The sequence below is a fragment of the Haliotis rubra genome, unplaced genomic scaffold, assembly GCF_003918875.1.
Source record: "Haliotis rubra isolate DU_JTF1 unplaced genomic scaffold, ASM391887v1 Scf279, whole genome shotgun sequence".
NCBI lineage: Eukaryota > Metazoa > Mollusca > Gastropoda > Lepetellida > Haliotidae > Haliotis > Haliotis rubra.
Genome location: NW_025766880.1, coordinates 25,773 through 48,165, shown reverse-complemented (window position 1 = coordinate 48,165; position 22,393 = coordinate 25,773). Strand labels below are relative to the sequence as shown.

At 42.4% G+C, this 22,393-nt stretch overlaps 2 protein-coding genes across 2 annotated transcripts; both read left to right on the top strand.

Moving 5' to 3' along the window:
• The first annotated feature begins 62 nt into the window (after window positions 1–62).
• LOC124281087 (leucine-rich repeat-containing protein 1-like) lies at window positions 63–10,306 on the top strand. The gene is made up of 6 exons (XM_046717103.1): window positions 63–211; window positions 1,199–2,519; window positions 4,147–4,295; window positions 4,981–5,112; window positions 9,063–9,201; window positions 10,230–10,306. The coding sequence occupies exons 2-6, from the start codon at window positions 1,313–1,315 to the stop codon at window positions 10,238–10,240; spliced, it is 1,638 nt and encodes a 545-aa protein (XP_046573059.1). The 5' UTR covers window positions 63–211; window positions 1,199–1,312; the 3' UTR covers window positions 10,241–10,306.
• On the top strand, window positions 10,236–11,674 carry LOC124281088 (nucleolar transcription factor 1-B-like). The gene is made up of 3 exons (XM_046717104.1): window positions 10,236–10,569; window positions 10,874–11,029; window positions 11,357–11,674. Exons 1-3 carry the CDS (start codon window positions 10,332–10,334, stop codon window positions 11,524–11,526), a joined length of 564 nt encoding a protein of 187 aa, XP_046573060.1. The 5' UTR covers window positions 10,236–10,331; the 3' UTR covers window positions 11,527–11,674.
• The last annotated feature ends 10,719 nt before the right edge of the window (window positions 11,675–22,393 follow it).

Here is a 22,393-nt window from a genome sequence, read left to right as displayed (position 1 = left end):
AATGATTTGTATATGTCGCACATATGGTTTGCGGCAAACAGGTCAGCATGTGCGAAAACTGTCAACAAAACAGTTTACAGTGGTATATTTCGAAAGTACAACTTCTGCACTTCCTTTTTTCCAAATGCACAGTGTCAGGGGTAGAAGTTATTTGTAAGACACTAGCTCTGAAAATCGTAGCAAAGCTGCGTTCCGCTGAAACTAGTGAAAGGTTTTATCCCGATAATATTGTATACACGTACGATTCATGCCTGTCCACGTCCGATAATTGATTTAGCACCAAACATCACCACATTCACAGATTGCCAATTACACCTTATCTTAGGAATATCGGGAGTACTGCACTTTACCGGGCGCACTTTTTCAGATTAATTAGCGCTGCTGGGGTTCCCTAACCCTAGCCGAGAGCCGAGATGCGGTCCTCGGCTACCCTAACCCTAACCCTAAAGATCGTAAAGGGTGCCTAACACTAAGGATCGTAAAGGGGGCCTAACCCCAAGGATAGTAAAGGGTGCCTAACCCTAAACTCTGCACTCTGACTTTATGAAGGCTTTCGATCACAATTGTGTGTACCTGTACTGTGTTCTCTTGTCTCCCTACATACTTTGCTTTTAGTTGTGATGTGTGTTATTTTAATTTTCAAATGCATTGTAGAGATTCATGACACGGGTGTCAAAACAACCTGACTCTGTGCATGAACTTTGTCCCCTGCCTTTATTGCCTGAAATGAGCATGTCAACACCCCAGTCACCTGATCACCAGGATAATATTGTTTTCACTCTGAGTAACACTGTTCAGCCCAGAATCCTGAAATCTATTTACCCAAAATCGCAATAGCATAAAAAAGTATGCAAATTAGCATTAAGTACTGAAAGGAATTCAAACAATATACATTTTTGTGTTCTCCCTTTTTGTAAAAAGGAAATGTAACAGTATCTGCGGCAATATAGCTCATGTAATATTTTGGTCTAACCACTGGCTGATTCCCATCTCATTTGAACCAGGTTGTGTCTCCTCAGTTACAAATAACAGCTGCCTAATACATCGACTGTATGTATACATGGGACATTGAGGGGTGTCCAGTGTATAGAGTGGTGAAATAATGATGATGGACCCCCCAAGGATGCTTGAGTGTGCTATTGTTTGTTTGGAAAACTGAAGTGTGAATGTCTTAAATCATTTTGTACTTGATTTTCAGAATTGGGATAGAATCTTTTTGAGGAATGAAAGAAGAATTTGTCAAGATGAAAGACCGTTTTTGAATGGTTACATGTGAGTCAAAGTAAGAGATCGCTCTGAACATTCCACGATCATGGATCTATCTAGTGATATATCTTCACAAAGTCTGACATCAGATTCAGAGAGGTTTGAAGACTGGGAACCAGTGTACATTGAGCATAAAGAATGTAAGAAACAGTTTGTAAATCCAAGCAAGGAGACACCTAACCAAGCCATCCTTACCAATGGTGTCTGTGAATCTGAGGCTGACGATGAGGTTGATCTATCTTCTACAAGCCTTGATCTCCTGTCTGACACACACCTCACTGATAGACTTGCTGTACTTATTCTTGATTTTAATGAACTCACATCCCTTCCTGAGTGTTTTGGGCTTGGTGCTCCAAACTTGAGAATCCTGTCTGTGAATGGTAATCAGTTAAAGACACTGCCACATAGTATTGGATCTCTCTCACATCTAGAGGAGATTCATCTTAATGAAAATTGTCTTGAGTATATCCCAGAGTCTGTGTGTGGTTTGATTAAGTTGAGGATATTAAGACTGACTGGAAACAGTGTTGAAAAACTACCTGATGACTTCGGTGAAATTAATGCTTTACAATCACTCATCATTGACGAGAACGGTTTGTCACAACTTCCTAAGACATTTGGACTCCTCGAAAACTTGCAAATGTTTGAATGTAATACAAACAAGTTGATATCCTTACCATCAGGATTTGGAAAGTTGAAAAACTTGAAAGTTCTTAACCTCAGCAACAATAGCATTGAAAAACTGCCAGACAGTTTTGGTGATCTGAAAAGTGTTGAATTTCTAGATTTATCAGCAAACCAAATTGACCACTTGCCAAAACACTTTAACTCCAGTCAAACCCTGAAGAAGTTTTATGCCGACAGCAACCTGATTGGAGAGTTACCTGAGTGGATATCCCAGCTACCACAGGCTGTAGAAGTGTCAATGAAAGACAATAAGCTCGCTCACCAGGCTGTCAGTGAAAGATTTGGACAAACAAACCATCGATTGAAGGTGTTAGACATGAGTGGTAATTTCATGACATCTTTACCCCACTCGATAGGAGAGTTGACTGAGTTAGAGACTTTGCATCTTGGCAGTGTTATTGATGAACTGGAATGTCGGAACTTTCAGAATGGTAACTGGATAGCACAACTGCCAAACGCTTTTTGTCAGATGGTGAATCTCAAGGATCTACATCTTGATGAGAATCAAATACAAGAACTACCTGAAGACTTTGGAAACTTGGTTAATTTGGAGTTCCTTGATCTTGGTATGTTTTAACTTGGTTTTGCTGATAAAATTTATGCATTGATTTAATGATGTTATCATTTATTTGTCATTAACTTGATTTAGAAGTACAGTGGAATCTGTCAAATCCGGACTCTCTGTAAACCTGTTTTTTCCATTATCCGGACAACTTTGAGTCCAGGCAAAATTGTTGTTAATTTATCATTAAAGCTTGCTTTATAATCCGGACTCTCTTAATTACGGATTATGGACTAAAATAACAGTCCCAACAATCAACTTGCTATGAGAACAATGCTTTGTAATCCAGACGTAGCTGACTTCAATAACAATCCGTTGATTAGATATCTCTGTTTCTTCTGTTCTTAGACAGAGTATTTTCAGATATTTTGAAGTGAAGTGAACATTACTGTCAGCTTTTTGAAAAAAACGAACCGTATATTACTGTAGGACGCATTTTGAGGACCCCCCAAAAAGAGTCTGTAGAAGGGAGGTTGGCTTACCTATGGGTTACACTTTCATCAAGAGGTAGAAAACAACAGCATATCGCTTTGTGTGAACAAACAAGAGAAGATGACTTTGTCACTAAAGACGTCAAATTTGCAATTAAACGTCACTAGACAACTTATTCAGTTCTTATTTTTTTTTGCTAGGCATTGTCATGTATGTAGGGATTAAAATTACCCTGTTTAATTGTCGCGTATACTGAGCCAGAAATAGCAATCAGCTGTGCACACAATCTCCTACCCAGTGTTCCATGCTGTGCACACGTTCGCCTACCAGTGATTTAATAAAACATTATAAAATATAGTATCTGAAACTATTAGTTTATAAAGAGAAATATATTCTTTTGTGTGTTTTTAATTGCAGGTTTTGCTCTATAAACATTCTTTTTTAACATATTGAGTAAAATTACCGGTGTCCTTAACTAAGGGAGGTAACTCATCATGGCAGTGTCTACAGTAACGGACAAAAGTTGACCAATCCGGACTGCTTTATAATCTGGACAAATGAGTCTGTCCAAGGCCAGTCCATAATAGACAGATTCCACTGTAGTATGTTGTTATTAATATAATTGAAAGAGTAAACTACTATGATTTGGTATATCCTGTTTATTGTGAAGACAGTGGTTACCATATTATTGGATTATATCTTTGGATTCAATTTGATAATCCTGTACACAGTGTTGTAGAAAAGGAACCACTCTGAATCCCTGCATTCAAGGAAGGCAAAACTTTTGTACCTTTTGTATATTGATTACTATTAAAAACAACAATAATAATAGCAATTTACACTTTCAGTAATGTTGACAACAACCAGTCACTGAGTCAGTAATCATGGTAATCAACATGCATAATAACATTAATAGTCATCATAGTCATAGTGATTATGGTAATTGATAGTAAGTAATCATAGCACTACCAATCAGAGACAATTACAGTTGTACTATCACCCATAAGTGACATAACAAGGAAAATGATGAGGGAGTTGAGAGTTTCATAATTCGCTAAGTTGTACGTGGAAAAAATCTTGAAGTTGAGTGGAATTTAGCAAGGCATATAAAAAGCTCATTACTTGAATCATGTTAATAGTGATTCTGTGTGGCGCAATGTCTTTCTGTCTGTATTTGTCTGTTTCTTTCTCTCTTCAAGGTCAGAACATGCTCCATGAGTTGCCCCACTCATTTTGTAACCTGCATTCCCTGAAGATCTGCCTCCTGTCCAAGAACCACCTTCAGCTACTTCCTCCCAACTTCGGACAGCTCACGTCACTGATGGATCTCAGGATGGACAACAACCTGGTATGTATAATGGACCTTCAACTTCAAGTTGTACTGATGCCTTGACATCGTATGCTTCCATGACAACACATGGGATGTTATATGTTTCATGACAACTCATGGACCATGTACTGATACTGGGATGTTATATGTTTCCATGACAACTCATGGACCTTGTACTGATACTGGGATGTTATATGTTTCCATGACAACTCATGGACCATGTACTGATGCTGGGATGTTATATGTTTCCATGACAACACATCAACCATGTACCGATGCTGGGATGTTATATGTTTCCATGACAACACATCAACCATGTACTGATACTGGGATGTTATATGTTTCCATGACAACTCATGGACCATGTACTGATGCTGGGATGTTATATGTTTCCATGACAACACATCAACCATGTACTGATGCTGGGATGTTATATGTTTCCATGACAACTCATGGACCTTGTACTGATGCTGGGATGTTATATGTTTCCATGACAACACATCAACCATGCACTGATACTGGGATGTTATATGTTTCCATGACAACTCAGGGAACTTGTACTGATGCTGGGATGTCATGTCACATTTTTAGAATTTGGAATTGAAAAGCATGATATATAATATAAGATGGTAACATCAGGATATTTGGATATCATGCAGATACTTTTATTTGAAGATGTATGTTTATCATATTCATGTTTTAGATCGCTGAGTTGCCAGAATCATTTGAGAAACTTGTGCAGCTGAAGACACTTGATCTCTTCAACAACTTGTTAACTCAAGTACCGTCCTGTCTCCAACACTTCCACCAACTTGTCAGACTGGACATTGATGAGGTAGGTGTCCCCCTGTCTCAAACACTTTCACTAGCTTGTCAGACTGGACATTGATGAGGTAGGTGTCCTCCTCTCTCAAACACTTCCACCTGCTTGTAAGACTGGACATTGATGAGGTAGGTGTCCTCCTGTCTCCAACACTTCCACCAGCTTGTCAGACTGGACATTGATGAGGTAGGTGTCCTCCTCTCTCAAACACTTCCACCTGCTTGTCAGACTGGACATTGATGAGGTAGGTGTCCTCCTCTCTCAAACACTTCCACCTGCTTGTCAGACTGGACATTGATGAGGTAGGGTGTCCTCCTGTCTCCAACACTTCCACCACCTTGTCAGACTGGACATTGATGAGGTAGGTGTCCTCCTGTCTCAAACACTTCCACCTGCTTGTCAGACTGGACATTGATGAGGTAGGTGTCCTCCTGTCTCCAACACTTCCACCACCTTGTCAGACTGGACATTGATGAGGTAGGTGTCCTCCTGTCTCCAACACTTCCACCACCTTGTCAGACTGGACATTGATGAGGTAGGTGTCCTCCTGTCTCCAACACTTCCACCACCTTGTCAGACTGGACATTGATGAGGTAGGTGTCCTCCTGTCTCCAACACTTCCACCACCTTGTCAGACTGGACATTGATGAGGTAGGTGTCCTCCTGTCTCAAACACTTCCACCACCTTGTCAGACTGGAGATTGATGAGGTAAGTGTCCTCCTGTCTCCAACACTTCCACCACCTTGTCAGACTGGACATTGATGAGGTAGGTGTCCTGTCTCAAACAGTTCCACCAGCTTGTCAGACTGGACATTGATGAGGTAGGTGTCCTCCTGTCTCAAATACCTTCACCAGCTTGTCAGATTGGACATTGATGAGGTAGGTGTCCCCCTCTCTCAAACACTTCCACCAGCTTGTCAGACTGGACATTGATGAGGTAGGTGTCCTCCTCTCCCAAACACTTCCACCACCTTGTCAGACTGGACATTGATGAGGTAGGTGACCTCCTCTCTCAAACACTTCCACCACCTTGTCAGACTGGACATTGATGAGGTAGGTGTCCCCCTCTCTCAAATACCTCCACCACCTTGTCAGACTGGACATTGATGAGGTAGGTGTCCTCCTGTCTCCAACACTTCCACCAGCTTGTCAGACTGGACATTGATGAGGTAGGTGTCCTCCTGTCTCCAACACTTCCACCTGCTTGTCAGACTGGACATTGATGAGGTAGGTGTCCTCCTCTCTCAAACACTTCCACCAGCTTGTCAGACTGGACATTGATGAGGTAGGTGTCCTCCTCTCTCAAACACTTCCACCAGCTTGTAAGATTGGACATTGATGAGGTAGGTGTCCCCCTCTCTCAAACACTTCCACCAGCTTGTCAGACTGGACATTGATGAGGTAGTTGTCCTCCTGTCTCAAACACTTCCACCAGCTTGTTCAGACTGGACATTGATGAGGTAGGTGTCCTCCTCTCTCAAACACTTCCACCAGCTTGTCAGACTGGACATTGATGAGGTAGGTGTCCTCCGCTCTCAAACACTTCCACCAGCTTGTCAGACTGGACATTGATGAGATAGGTGTCCCCCTCTCTCAAACACTTCCACCAGCTTGTTCAGACTGGACATTGATGAGGTAGGTGTCCTCCTGTCTCAAACACTTCCACCAGCTTGTCAGACTGGACATTGATGAGGTAGGTGTCCTCCGCTCTCAAACACTTCCACCAGCTTGTCAGACTGGACATTGATGAGGTAGGTGTCCCCCTCTCTCAAACACTTCCACCAGCTTGTCAGACTGGACATTGATGAGGTAGGTGTCCCCCTCTCTCAAACACTTCCACCACCTTGTCAGACTGGACATTGATGAGGTAGGTGTCCTCCTGTCTCCAACACTTCCACCAGCTTGTCAGACTGGACATTGATGAGGTAGGTGTCCTCCTGTCTCCAACACTTCCACCAGCCTGTCAGACTGGACATTGATGAGGTAGGTGTCCTCCTGTCTCCAACACTTCCACCACCTTGTCAGACTGGACATTGATGAGGTAGGTGTCCCCCTCTCTCAAACACTTCCACCACCTTGTCTGACTGGACATTGATGAGGTAGGTGTCCTCCTGTCTCCAACACTTCCACCAGCTTGTCAGACTGGACATTGATGAGGTAGGTGTCCTCCTGTCTCAAACACTTCCACCAGCCTGTCAGACTGGACATTGATGAGGTAGGTGTCCTCCTGTCTCCAACACTTCCACCAGCTTGTCAGACTGGACATTGATGAGGTAGGTGTCCTCCTGTCTCCAACACTTCCACCAGCCTGTCAGACTGGACATTGATGAGTAGGTGTCCTCCTGTCTCCAACACTTCCACCACCTTGTCAGACTGGACATTGATGAGGTAGGTGTCCCCCTCTCTCAAACACTTCCACCACCTTGTCTGACTGGACATTGATGAGGTAGGTGTCCTCCTGTCTCCAACACTTCCACCAGCTTGTCAGACTGGACATTGATGAGGTAGGTGTCCTCCTGTCTCAAACACTTCCACCAGCCTGTCAGACTGGACATTGATGAGGTAGGTGTCCTCCTGTCTCCAACACTTCCACCAGCCTGTCAGACTGGACATTGATGAGGTAGGTGTCCTCCTGTCTCCAACACTTCCACCACCTTGTCAGACTGGACATTGATGAGGTAGGTGTCCTGTCTCCAACACTTCCACCAGCCTGTCAGACTGGACATTGATGAGGTAGGTGTCCTCCTGTCTCCAACACTTCCACCAGCTTGTCAGACTGGACATTGATGAGGTAGGTGTCCTCCTGTCTCCAACACTTCCACCAGCTTGTCAGATTGGACATTGATGAGGTAGGTGTCCTCCTGTCTCCAACACTTCCACCAGCTTGTCAGACTGGACATTGATGAGGTAGGTGTCCTCCTCTCTCAAACACTTCCACCTGCTTGTAAGACTGGACATTGATGAGGTAGGTGTCCTCCTGTCTCCAACACTTCCACCAGCTTGTCAGACTGGACATTGATGAGGTAGGTGTCCTCCTCTCTCAAACACTTCCACCTGCTTGTCAGACTGGACATTGATGAGGTAGGTGTCCTCCTCTCTCAAACACTTCCACCTGCTTGTCAGACTGGACATTGATGAGGTAGGTGTCCTCCTGTCTCCAACACTTCCACCACCTTGTCAGACTGGACATTGATGAGGTAGGTGTCCTCCTGTCTCAAACACTTCCACCTGCTTGTCAGACTGGACATTGATGAGGTAGGTGTCCTCCTGTCTCCAACACTTCCACCACCTTGTCTGACTGGACATTGATGAGGTAGGTGTCCTGTCTCCAACACTTCCACCAGCTTGTCAGATTGGACATTGATGAGGTAGGTGTCCTCCTGTCTCCAACACTTCCACCAGCTTGTCAGACTGGCGCGTGGGTGTTCTCTTGATCAACGGATGTCTTTTTTGTCTGGCATTCTTTTAACCAACTCAACTCCCTGGGGAGTATTCAACTCACAGCCTCATCCTCACAAGGTACCCATTTGCAGCTGGGTGGACTGGGACACATAGTCACAGTACTTTGTCCAATGATACTGCACGTTGCTATACCCGCAACTTGGTGTCTGCATGTGTTCGTGTGTCCACTATCTGGTCACCTACCGTCGGATGACTGGGTTCTTTTAAGCGCACAGGGTTGTGTACTGCACACTAGGGGTTGTGAAAACACTGAAAGAGCCTGCAAGTAATGTTAGCTCAAAGGTTTTTGTATACCCGGTCACAAGTGGGGATCGATCCAGGCACCTTTAGCTTACTAGTGCGGCCCCTTAGACAGCTCGCCCAACATGCCCCAATTAATCGGGAAATTGCTGGTGTATCGTCATTGTTAAAACATGTATCAGTTGTCTTATTGCTGCATGTAGAAATTGGTCCTCATGGCTTAGTGGTAAAGATGTTTGTCTGTTGTCCATGGCTACAGAACAAGCTTGGTGTGCCCCGTCATGAGGTTCCGATTTTGGTGCGACAGTCCAAGTACCCTCTGAGGGATCCCTCGCTGAAAGACAACTGGAGGGGCAGGCCTCGCCAGGACTTAACTGGCCTTGAAACCTTTCATTATCCGGTGAGCTGATTGTTAAGATAATGGACTGACATCACATTCAGAGTTGTGAGGTTATTTGTGAAAACTTACTGTCATTGCTTCAACCATATGGGATGTAATCTGGCTTGTGATACAGAGTTATCTCCCATTGACCATCTATGGCGATAAGGACTGTTGTAGGAGGTTGAGATTTTGGTAGCTGTATTTGATCCATATGCTTGGTTAAAACTTACCAGATGTGTCAATATATTCACTTTAACAATACTCATTGTGGATTGTAAATTTAATAATTTGATCTATCTTGAAACTAAAAAAAATAAAAATTTGTAGAATCTTATCACTACAGGATCAATTCCCACACATGTATTTGGGTATGTGACACAATGTATGCAATCATAGAATCAAAAAGCAACTAAATAGCATTGTTGATTAATGGTAGAGTAATCCTTACATGCCTACAGTCCTTCAAGTATCCTTCAAATTTGGTTGTCCAGCAGAAATTCATATCTGTTATCATGATCAGACATGTTTTCGTGGAATTCATAAACATCTCAGATATTTCACTTTTATTGTGGTGGCCACAATTTTAGATTTAAAAGCACATTATAGAGTAATTGTTGTTTGTAGTCAGATGAAATTCCAGTAATTTATCAATTTTGGGGACTCCATGATGCACAATCACGTATCAGTGTGAACATTGGTGATAGTGTACTGGAAAGTTATAACTAAGATTGTGATTGTCGTAAGTGCCCAGTGCCCAGTATTCAGCATTTCATGAGTTCCCTCCCTTAGATTTACAGGACCTGGTTGTTGTATTTATAGTGGGCTTGCAAGTTTGCTGCCATTTTCAGCACAGACAAACATAATGCTCAGCTGGTCAAGTAATGAATGAGTGAGTCTGTTTTCTTGCCGCTTTTAGCAATATTCCAGCAATATCACGGTGGAGGACACCAGAAATGGTCTTCACACATTTTCTCCCATGTGGGGAATAGAACCCGTGCCTTCGGCGCGATGTAGCGTAGATGTATTGGAATGATGGTGGTGTTTCAGGTGCCTGATGCCGGTCCTCCTACTGGGGAGGAAGAACATCATGATGAGGATTCGGAGAAGTACAGTGAACAGCAACTGGAACTAGCTGCACGGAGAAACATGTCCATCTGGAGATCTCATAATGGGCCCACGCAGAGGGAAAAGTTTGTCAGGGGAGAGAGATCTTTCCAGAATTGGCTTGCACGGAATAAGACATTTTCAAATGAACCAAGTGATGCAGCTGAGAGTGAAGGTGCTGGGAGCAGCAAGAGGGATGATGATGATGATGATGAGGAGGAGGAGGAGGAGGAGGAGGAATATGATGACGATGACTATTTACATGTCTACTTCAAACAAGGTAAACCCTTGCCTTATTTTTGTTCTATTTGTGGGATCAAGAATCGTGTTTCAGCTTTTTCTTTCTCCTGGTTATATTTCTAAAAATATTCCATGATCCACTTTAAAGAAAGAAGCTGCTTTCAGCCATTTTTAGTTTTTGTCTGTCCTCTGACTCCAGACTATGACAGAAAACTATAGTGTCCCAGTAAAGTGTTTGCATGGGATATCAGTTTTATGTGGTATGAATGGAGTTAATGGACATCAAACATTCAGATTAGTATGATTTATAATCTGTTATTGATGTCCTCATTAATTCTGCACAGACTGGGGGTCGGCCAATGGGAGCGAGGAAAACGACTGGGATCTCCCCTCACAACCAGCCTCCGATACTCAGACAGTACCAGTTACGGAGGATGAGACAAGTGGAGAAAGTGAGAACTGGGATGAAGAAATAGAGGATCAGTTCTCCAGCAACACAGGTCAGTAGGGATGTGAGAGGTGTGTGTTGCCCCTTGGGTACTCCAGATTAGAATTGGTACCTTGCAACATATACTGGTCATAACAGGTGACTTAATGGATCAATGACTTGGCTAATTGTATGACATTGTACCCTGATGGTGTGAATCATTAATCACAATATCCATCACTGGTTTGTCTGGTCCAGACTGGAATATTGCTATGCTGCCTTGAGTACAATATTAACAACAAAGTAAAGACAGAACTTTTGTCAGATTTATGTAGTTGTGGACTGCTTGAATGTAATGTACTTGTTACCATAGTTACTGAGAGGACTGTCTTGTTTTCAGATGCTGCACCTGTGTATCAACATCCGACGTGGGCAGAAGCTCATCAGCCCACCAAGGACCTTCAAACGCTCTTGTTTGCGTTCGATCTCCACGTACCATCGATCCCTCGCAACATGGCAGCTCTTACCTTCCCAGAAGAACCAGGACAGTATGATGATGCAGATGAATGAACCCTGCTCAAACACCATGACTACAGCTTGTCACACAAGAAGATGTTATCTCTCCAAATATTGTGTATTGTATGGAGAACAAAGGTTATGTTGATTGGGACCATCAACCTTGTGAACCTCTGAAGGTCGTGACCTTCACATTGATAATATAATGTGATAAACAAAACAAATGCACCAAAGAGAGCTTGGTCGTCGGTACTTCACTGCATTCCAGCTATTGTATAGTGTAAGGAGAACCAATGGTGTTTTGTTGATTGGGTCCATGTGATATTCTGAAGATCATGACCTTCATAATTTGTTCAGCAAAGTCACCATTTTGATCTCTACGATTGAGAGTGAATGCTTCAACCAATGAGCTCTCAGATTACATCTAACAGTGATATTTCTTGCGCAACAGCCTTGTGGCCCCCTACTTTAGTTCCTCATAATGTAAACTTCAATTTAATCTGACAATTTTGACTGACTGACTGACTGACTGATCAGTGGTCAAGGTGACCTTGTGTGTGTAATTTTTCAAGGGGTCAACTTAGTTGCGGAATTCAATTAGAGCATTTCAGAACAGTTTTGAAACATTTTATGTAAAAGAGACAAATAGTTGTGTACATTGTGATTCTATTTGGGAATCCATAAAGGAATGCAGATCATGACATCAGTACAAAGGATTATGCACTTCAGTAACCTAGTATGTTAAAATCGGGTTTGTGGTTGAATTATGTATCCACTTTATGTATCCGACTGCTGAATCAGAAGTCATATGACAAGAGGTCACTGACTGCTGAATCAGAAGTCCAGTGTTTGCATATGTCAAGAGGTCACTGACTGCTAGATCAGAAGTCCGGTGTTTGCATATGTCAAGAGGTCACTGACTGCTAGATCAGAAGTCCAGTGTTTGCATATGTCAAGAGGTCATTGACTGCTGAATCAGAAGTCTGGTGTTTGCATATGTCAAGAGGTCACTGACTGCTGAATCAGAAGTCAGGTGTTTGCATATGTCAAGAGGTCACTGACTGCTGAATCAGAAGTCAGGTGTTTGCATATGTCAAGAGGTCACTGACTGATGAATCAGAAGTCTGGTGTTTGCATATGTCAAGAGGTCACTGACTGCTGAATCAGAAGTCCAGTGTTTGCATATGTCAAGAGGTCACTGACTGCTGAATCAGGAGTCAGGTGTTTGCATATGTCAAGAGGTCACCGACTGCTGAATCAGAAGTCTGGTGTTTGCATATGTCAAGAGGTCACCGACTGCTGAATCAGAAGTCCAGTGTTTGCATATGTCAAGAGGTCACTGACTGCTGAATCAGAAGTCTGGTGTTTGCATATGTCAAGAGGTCACTGACTGTTGAATCAGAAGTCTGGTGTTTGCATATGTCAAGAGGTCACTGACTGCTGAATCAGAAGTCCAGTGTTTGCATATGTCGAGAGGTCACTGACTGCTAGATCAGAAGTCCAGTGTTTGCATATGTCAAGAGGTCATTGACTGCTGAATCAGAAGTCCGGTGTTTGCATATGTCAAGAGGTCACCGACTGATAGATCAGAAGTCGAGTGTTTGCATATGTCAAGAGGTCATTGACTGCTGAATCAGAAGTCCGGTGTTTGCATATGTCAAGAGGTCACTGACTGCTGAATCAGAAGTCTGGTGTTTGCATATGTCAAGAGGTCACTGACTGCTGAATCAGAAGTCTGGTGTTTGCATATGTCAAGAGGTCACTGACTGCTGAATCAGAAGTCTGGTGTTTGCATATGTCAAGAGGTCACTGACTGCTGAATCAAAAGTCCAGTGTTTGCATATGTCAAGAGGTCACTGACTGCTGAATCAGAAGTCTGGTGTTTGCATATGTCAAGAGGTCACTGACTGATGAATCAGAAGTCTGGTGTTTGCATATGTCAAGAGGTCACTGACTGTTGAATCAGAAGTCTGGTGTTTGCATATGTCAAGAGGTCACTGACTGCTGAATCAGAAGTCCGGTGTTTGCATATGTCAAGAGGTCACTGACTGCTGAATCACAAGTCCGCTGTTTGCATATGTCAAGAGGTCACTGACTGCTGAATCAGAAGTCAGGTGTTTCCATATGTCAAGAGGTCACTGACTGCTGAATCAGAAGTCCAGTGTTTGCATATGTCAAGAGGTCACTGACTGCTAGATCAGAAGTCCGGTGTTTGCATATGTCAAGAGGTCACTGACTGCTAGATCAGAAGTCCGGTGTTTGCATATGTCGAGAGGTCACTGACTGCTGAATCAGAATTCCAGTGTTTGCATATGTCAAGAGGTCACTGACTGATGAATCAGAAGTCCAGTGTTTGCATATGTCGAGAGGTCACTGACTGATGAATCAGAAGTCCAGTGTTTGCATATGTCAAGAGGTCACTGACTGCTGAATCAGAAGTCCAGTGTTTGCATATGTCAAGAGGTCACTGACTGCTGAATCAGAAGTCCAGTGTTTGCATATGTCAAGAGGTCACTGACTGCTGAATCAGAAGTCAGGTGTTTGCATATGTCAAGAGGTCACTGACTGATGACTCAGAAGTCCAGTGTTTGCATATGTCGAGAGGTCACCGACTGCTGAATCAGAAGTCCAGTGTTTGCATATGTCAAGAGGTCACTGACTGCTGAATCAGAAGTCTGGTGTTTGCATATGTCAAGAGGTCACTGACTGCTGAATCAGAAGTCAGGTGTTTGCATATGTCAAGAGGTCACTGACTGATGACTCAGAAGTCCAGTGTTTGCATATGTCGAGAGGTCACCGACTGCTGAATCAGAAGTCCAGTGTTTGCATATGTCAAGAGGTCACTGACTGCTGAATCAGAAGTCTGGTGTTTGCATATGTCAAGAGGTCACCGACTGTTGAATCAGAAGTCCGGTGTTTGCATATGTCAAGAGGTCACCGACTGATAGATCAGAAGTCCAGTGTTTGCATATGTCAAGAGGTCATTGACTGCTGAATCAGAAGTCTGGTGTTTGCATATGTCAAGAGGTCACTGACTGCTGAATCAGAAGTCAGGTGTTTGCATATGTCAAGAGGTCACTGACTGCTGAATCAGAAGTCAGGTGTTTGCATATGTCAAGAGGTCACTGACTGATGAATCAGAAGTCTGGTGTTTGCATATGTCAAGAGGTCACTGACTGCTGAATCAGAAGTCCAGTGTTTGCATATGTCAAGAGGTCACTGACTGCTGAATCAGGAGTCAGGTGTTTGCATATGTCAAGAGGTCACCGACTGCTGAATCAGAAGTCTGGTGTTTGCATATGTCAAGAGGTCACCGACTGCTGAATCAGAAGTCCAGTGTTTGCATATGTCAAGAGGTCACTGACTGCTGAATCAGAAGTCTGGTGTTTGCATATGTCAAGAGGTCACTGACTGTTGAATCAGAAGTCTGGTGTTTGCATATGTCAAGAGGTCACTGACTGCTGAATCAGAAGTCCAGTGTTTGCATATGTCGAGAGGTCACTGACTGCTAGATCAGAAGTCCAGTGTTTGCATATGTCAAGAGGTCATTGACTGCTGAATCAGAAGTCCGGTAAGTTTGCATATGTCAAGAGGTCACCGACTGATAGATCAAGAAGTCGAGTGTTTGCATATGTCAAGAGGTCATTGACTGCTGAATCAGAAGTCCGGTGTTTGCATATGTCAAGAGGTCACTGACCGCTGAATCAGAAGTCTGGTGTTTTGCATATGTCAAGAGGTCACTGACTGCTGAATCAGAAGTCAGGTGTTTGCATATAATCAGAGGTCATTGGACTGCTGAATCAGAAGTCTGGTGTTGGTGCATATGTCGGAAGAGGTCACTGACTGCTGAATCAGAAGTCTGGTGTTTGCATTATGTCAAGAGGTCACTGACTGCCGAATCAAAAGTCCAGTGTTTGCATATGTCAAGAGGTCACCGACCGCTGAATCAGAAGTCAGGTGTTTGCATTATGTCAAGAGGTCACTGACTGATGAATCAGAAGTCTGGTGTTTGCATATGTCAAGAGAGGTCACTGACTGTTGAATCAGAAGTCTGGTGTTTGCATATGTCAAGAGGTCACTGACTGCTGAATCAGAAGTCTGGTGTTTGCATATGTCAAGAAGGTCACTGGACTGCTGAATCACAAGTCCGCTGTTTGCATATGTCAAGAGGTCACTGACTGCTGAATCAGAAGTCAAAAAGGTGTTTCCATATGTCAAGAGGTCACTGACTGCTGAATCAGAAGTCCAGTGTTTGCATATGTCAAGAGGTCACCGACCGCTGAATCAGAAGTCAGGTGTTTGCATATGTCAAGAGGTCACTGACTGATGACCTGGTGAAGTCCAGTGTTTGCATTATGTCGAGAGGTCACCGACCGCTGAATCAGAAGTCCAGTGTTTGCATATGTCAAAGAGGTCACTGACTGCTGAATCAGAAGTCCAGTGTTTGCATATGTCAAGAGGTCACTGACTGCTGAATCAGAAGTCAGGTGTTTGCATATGTCAAAGAGGTCACTGACTGCTGACTCCAGAAGTCCAGTGTTTGCATATGTCGAGAGGTCACCGACCAGCTGAATCAGAAGTCCAGTGTTTGCATTATGTCAAGAGGTCACTGACCGCCGAACTGCAGTCCAGAAGTGTTTGACATGTCAAGAGGTCACCGACCGCTGAATCAGAAGTCCAGTGTTTGCATATGTCAAGAGGTCACTGACTGCCGAATCAGAAGTCTGGTGTTTGCATATGTCAAGAGGTCACTGACTGCTGAATCAGGAGTCCAGTGTTTGCATATGTCAAGAGGTCACTGACTGCTGAATCAGAAGTCTGGTGTTTGCATATGTCAAGAGGTCACTGACTGCTGAATCAGAAGTCAGGTGTTTGCATATGTCAAGAGGTCACTGACTGATGACTCAGAAGTCCAGTGTTTGCATATGTCGAGAGGTCACCGACCGCTGAATCAGAAGTCCAGTGTTTGTATATGTCAAAGAGGTCACTGACTGCTGAATCAGGGAAGTCTGGTGTTTGTGATATGTCAAGAGGTCACCCACTGTTGAATCAGAAGTCTGGTGTTTGCATATGTCAAGAGGTCACTGACTGCTGAATCAGAAGTCCAGTGTTTCCATATGTCAAGATAAGTCACTGACTGCTGAATCAGGAGTCAGGTGTTTGCATATGTCAAGAGGTCACTGACTGTTGAATCAGAAGTCTGGTGTTTGCATATGTCAAGAGGTCACTGACTGCTGAATCAGAAGTCTGGTGTTTGCATATGTCAAGAGGTCACTGACTGCTAGATCAGAAGTCCGGTGTTTGCATATGTCAAGAGGTCACTGACTGCTAGATCAGAAGTCCGGTGTTTGCATATGTCGAGAGGTCACCGACTGCTGAATCAGAAGTCCAGTGTTTGCATATGTCAAGAGGTCACTGACTGCTGAATCAGAAGTCAGGTGTTTGCATATGTCAAGAGGTCACTGACTGCTGAATCAGAAGTCCAGTGTTTGCATATGTCAAGAGGTCACTGACTGCTGAATCAGAAGTCCAGTGTTTGCATATGTCAAGAGGTCACTGACTGCTGAATCAGAAGTCCAGTGTTTGCATATGTCAAGAGGTCACTGACTGCTGAATCAGAAGTCTGAATCAGAAGTTTTCATATGTCAAGAGGTCACTGACTGCTGAATCAGAAGTCCAGTGTTTGCATATGTCAAGAGGTCACTGACTGCTGAATCAGAAGTCAGGCGTTTGCATATGTCAAGAGGTCACTGACTGCTGACTCAGAAGTCCAGTGTTTGCATATGTCGAGAGGTCACCGACTGCTGAATCAGAAGTCCAGTGTTTGCATATGTCAAGAGGTCACTGACTGCTGAATCAGAAGTCCAGTGTTTGCATATGTCAAGAGGTCACTGACTGCTGAATCAGAAGTCCAGTGTTTGCATATGTCAAGAGGTCACTGACTGCTGAATCAGGAGTCCGGTGTATGCATATGTCATATCATTAAACTGGAGACATCTAAGCAATGATTTCAGAGGTTTGATTTGTACACGTTTCTAATTTTCATGTTTTTAGAATATAATTTCAAGGGGTAATTCAATTGTTCTATGGTCTGAAGATTCTGCCAGCAATTTGCTTTGCTTTCCTTTTAAAAGGTATAGATTATGACAGGCTCTAGATTATTTAGTGTATCCTTTTTGGGAGTACGTTTTGACACCTTGTATATGGTTCTCAGTATGAAATCTATGATTGTAAAGTAGTTTATTTATATATATGAAGGGTTACTTCATTTTTTAGTTGTTTGCTAATTTTGTTATAATTTACCATGCAATGCATATGTCCTTTTTGATATTGACATATTGTTCAGAGAAACAGATTACTTTAAATATCTCCTGCTGGAAGGAGATACAGCATTTACAAATACAAATATATTTGTTTCTCTCTTATGTGGGACATTTTATTTACAATTTCAGTGTCCTCCAAATTATACAACAGGTGTTTCAGTGTTGCCTTTATATTTGGTAGATCATGTATATTCTCTCATGCAAGGGCAATGCGAAGATGGAGTTTCAGTACTGATGAATGTTCCATTCTGATCAATGTGTAAAGGAAACAAATGTGGCCAAAGTGAAGCAATCTTTTGCAGTATATTCATTCTGAGTTAAGATTCTGTTATTGTCAATAATTGTGTTGGTGTTTTTGCCCATGAGGGAATTATGGGACTGGACCAAAAGCAATTTGCAGCCGTAGTAAGTTTGAATGAGGTTTCTAAAGGTACCTTGAACTCAATGTTTAAACCATCATCCTAATTGCTGTTATAATTGTAATTCTGGCGAAAAGTGACATCTCTTTGTTTTCTATGCCTCAACTGATTGTCAGCAACCATTTTTTTTCATTTGAAGTGAAGTATTTATTGAGACTACAAAGGCAAAAGATAGCTTTCTCTTGATATTGTTTGTGCCCTGAGCGACAGTTGATGTAGTGATGCTAGATTGGTTCAGAGATGATTCTCTCTATCTCACAGTAAAACAGTTTTAATCAGTAGACAAGGATATAGACTTCATCATGAAATAGCAGTTTTTACCAACAAAGTTGAATTAGTTGTCTCAGAGTTTGCCTAAACGTGAGGACTTTGTCTCTTCATGTCCATTATGATTTCCTCATCTAGCCCATGTCACAACCATGTCACAACCATGTCACAACCATGTCACAACCATGTCACAACCATAGGTCTGTTGGACCCGTGAAGATCCGGGTTAGAACTGATCTTCAGTAACCTATGCTTGTCGAAAGAGGCGACTAACGGGATTGGGTGGTCAGGCATGCTGACTTGGTTGACACATTGTTTCCCAAATGCGTAGATTGATGCTCATGCTGTTGATCACTGGATTGTCTGGTCCAGACTTTTTACAGACGGCCGCTATATAGCTGGAATATTGCTGAGTGTGGTGTAAAACTAAACTCACTCACTCACTCAATAGGTCTGTTGTGAGAGTGCTGGAGTAACGGGATCAAACTAATACAGTACAATACATACCAGGCACACTTCTACCCAACTGATGGAATTGATCCTGGCCACTTGATGTAGGCAAAAGGTGTACAGCAAACTAGTGTTATATTGAACTAAAATTTGTTGTCCCTTTGTGTTCCTTTGAACTGTAGTTTACTGCAAATGTGTTGATCAGAATTATCATCTGGAACGGTTTGACAGCAGTGGATGAACCAACTTATAAATATTGCTTATAACTTGTACATTATTTAAGAAACATTATTTTCATTCCTCCTGTTTGTTCAGCAATTTGCTGACATAGAGATTGAGGAGTAAATGACTTACTTTTTACGAATCAATTTTTAAGTCCCTTTAATTGTACATTTGTGAACAGATGATTTATTTAAAGATTTGTTTTCTGTACATCCTTGAAGGATTTGTTTTGTTTGATTTTTGGGTTTTTACAATACTCCTACCATCATGTAATGTTGAAAGACGAGAAGTCTTTCATGGGGGCTTATGTTCAAGAGACACTCATGTTCATTATAAATATATTTTGTTTATGATAAAATGGTGATTTTTATGTGAACAGTTACTTTGGCAATTCTAATCCAAAAACAATAAATATAACACTCAGTATTTCAATAGTTTGATATTGTTTTAGAACACAAATCTTTTTGTGTGCCATGACAAGGCGATTGATTGCTATGTCTTTGATAACTTGCTTGGATGAAACTTAATTATTAACTGGCTGAAAATCTGGGGAGCATAAAACAAAAACCGCTCAGCCAAGCCATTTATTATGTTACATGTTACACGTGATCTGTCTCTCTGCGTATGTTAAGTATAGACTGGTCTTCAGTAACCCATGATTGTCGTAAGAGGCAACTAACAACATAGGGTGGTCAGGCTCGCTGACTTGGTTTACATGTCATCGGTTCTCAATTACGTAGATCGATGTGCATGATGCAGAGCACTGGATTGTCTGGTCCAGACTTGATTATTTACAGACCGTTGCCATATAGTTGGAATACTGCCAAGCGCAGCGTGAAACAACAATCAACAAAACCAACTACAGAGATACTTATCAGTTCCATATTTTGGAAAATTCAGTTTGCAACCCCAGTGTTGAAGGGTGCTCTGTGAATAAATATTTATACATGTTAGTATGGTGTATGTAGGTCATGCACGAGGGCTGATGTTTTAAGTTCTGAGCTTCACATCAAAAGATAAACTGAAGACATTGCAATATTTCAAGGTAAACCCCTTCAACATTGAAACACATGTGATACTGGAGCATCTCTTACCAGGTGTGTGAAAGCTGTCATCGTCTTCTTTGTGGGCGGGGGGATAGCCTAATGGTTAAAGTGTCTGCTCATCACGCTTTAGACCTGGGTTCGATTCACCACATGGGTACAATATGTGAAGCTCATTTCTGGTGTCCCCTGCCTTGATATTGCTAAAAGTGGCGTAAAACCTTACTCACTCACTGTTCTACTTTGTCTGTTCTCCACAGCTGCCGTGATGTCATCTTTGTATATTTGAAATAGGTTCCGATCTGGAAATGCCTACTGAACCAGACATATGGTGCTGAGTTATTTGTTGGTTGAGCATAACTATATGATGGATTGAGGCCATTCATGATGAGGTTCAAAGCTGTTCCTGCCAGGCTTAATCTCAAGCTTGAAGCTTAAATCCCATCCCCTTTATCTTCAGAGATTAATTTTGATATTAAGCCCTTTTTCTGTAACTACTTGATCAATGCAGGTTCTTGTCTTATACATTTTCCAAAGGTCACTGAGCTGTTTTTATGTTACTGACATCACAGCGAAAAATTTCTTTACCAGTTGACTTAAGTTTTGTGGATATGACGCTTGTTGTGGACACTACATGATTTCACTGTTGGACAATTCTTTGTGTGATGCTCAGAACTTACCAATCAATCCCTCATGCCATACATATCTAGTCAGAGAGACTACCATCACAATGTCTACAGCAACTGATGAATATTGTCATTTGTATAAGGTTTCGCATATTTGCTTCATTAAATGAAATTATTTTTAAACTGTGACTTTGTATTTGATAATGTGGATCAGTGAGTCATGCCATGTCTTGGAATGAATGTGTTCCACTGTGGCCCTCGTTGAGGTTATGCAAGACATCCAAGAGTGAGATGGGTGAGAGACTTCGTCTCCAATGTTGTTTAACACCATCAGGGTGTCAGCAAACATTGTAGTCCAGGGCCCCGTTCCTGAAAGCGATCGTAGCGCTAAGGTGATCGTAACTCCAATACTTTAACATAGACTTACGACTGTCGTAGCGCTACGATCGCTTTGAGGAACAGGACCCTGTTTGTTACTATTTTGTGAAACAAATGAGCATGCGTATAATGCCATTGACAAAGGAAGAATCATTATTAGGGTTGGAAAGGAATTAGAATCCATGACCATAGGATTCTGACACACTTAGGACACAACTATGCACATAATACAAATGTTAACATATCAGCCATGATATGGTAGCTTCAGGTCAGAGTTCTGTTGGTAAGGATAAACACATCAGAGTCAAGTCAGGGCTACAGATAAGGGGCGTACAGGCGTAATGTATGCCTCAAAATCAATTAAGTACGACATCATATAAGATTTCAAGCGTATTGTGTACCCAAGTGAAGTGAAGTATTTATTGAGACTACAAAGGCAAAAGATAGCTTCCTCTTGATATTGTTTGTGCCCTGAGCGACAGTTGATGTAGTGATGCTAGATTGGTTCAGAGATGATTCTCTCTATCTCACAGTAAAATAGTTTTAATCAGTAGACAAGGATATAGACTTCATCATGAAATATCAGTTTTTACCAACAAAGTTGAATTAGTTGTCTCAGAGTTTGCCTAAACGTGAGGACTTTGTCTCTTCATGTCCATTATGATTTCCTCGTCTAGCCCATGTCACAACCATAGGTCTGTTGGACCCGTGAAGATCCGGGTTAGAACTGATCTTCAGTAACCTATGCTTGTCGAAAGAGGCGACTAACGGGATTGGGTGGTCAGGCATGCTGACTTGGTTGACACATTGTTTCCCAAATGCGTAGATTGATGCTCATGCTGTTGATCACTGGATTGTCTGGTCCAGACTTTTTACAGACCGCCGCTATATAGCTGGAATATTGCTGAGTGTGGTGTAAAACTAAACTCACTCACTCTCTCAATAGGTCTGTTGTGAGAGTGCTGGAGTAACGGGATCAAACTAATACAGTACGATACATACCAGGCACACTTCTACCCAACTGATGGAATTGATCCTGGCCACTTGATGTAGGCAAAAGGTGTACAGCAAACTAGTGTTATATTGAGCTAAAATTTGTTGTCCCTTTGTGTTCCTTTGAACTGTAGTTTACCACAAATGTGTTGATCGGCACTATCATCTGGAACGGTTTGACAGCAGTGGATGAACCAACT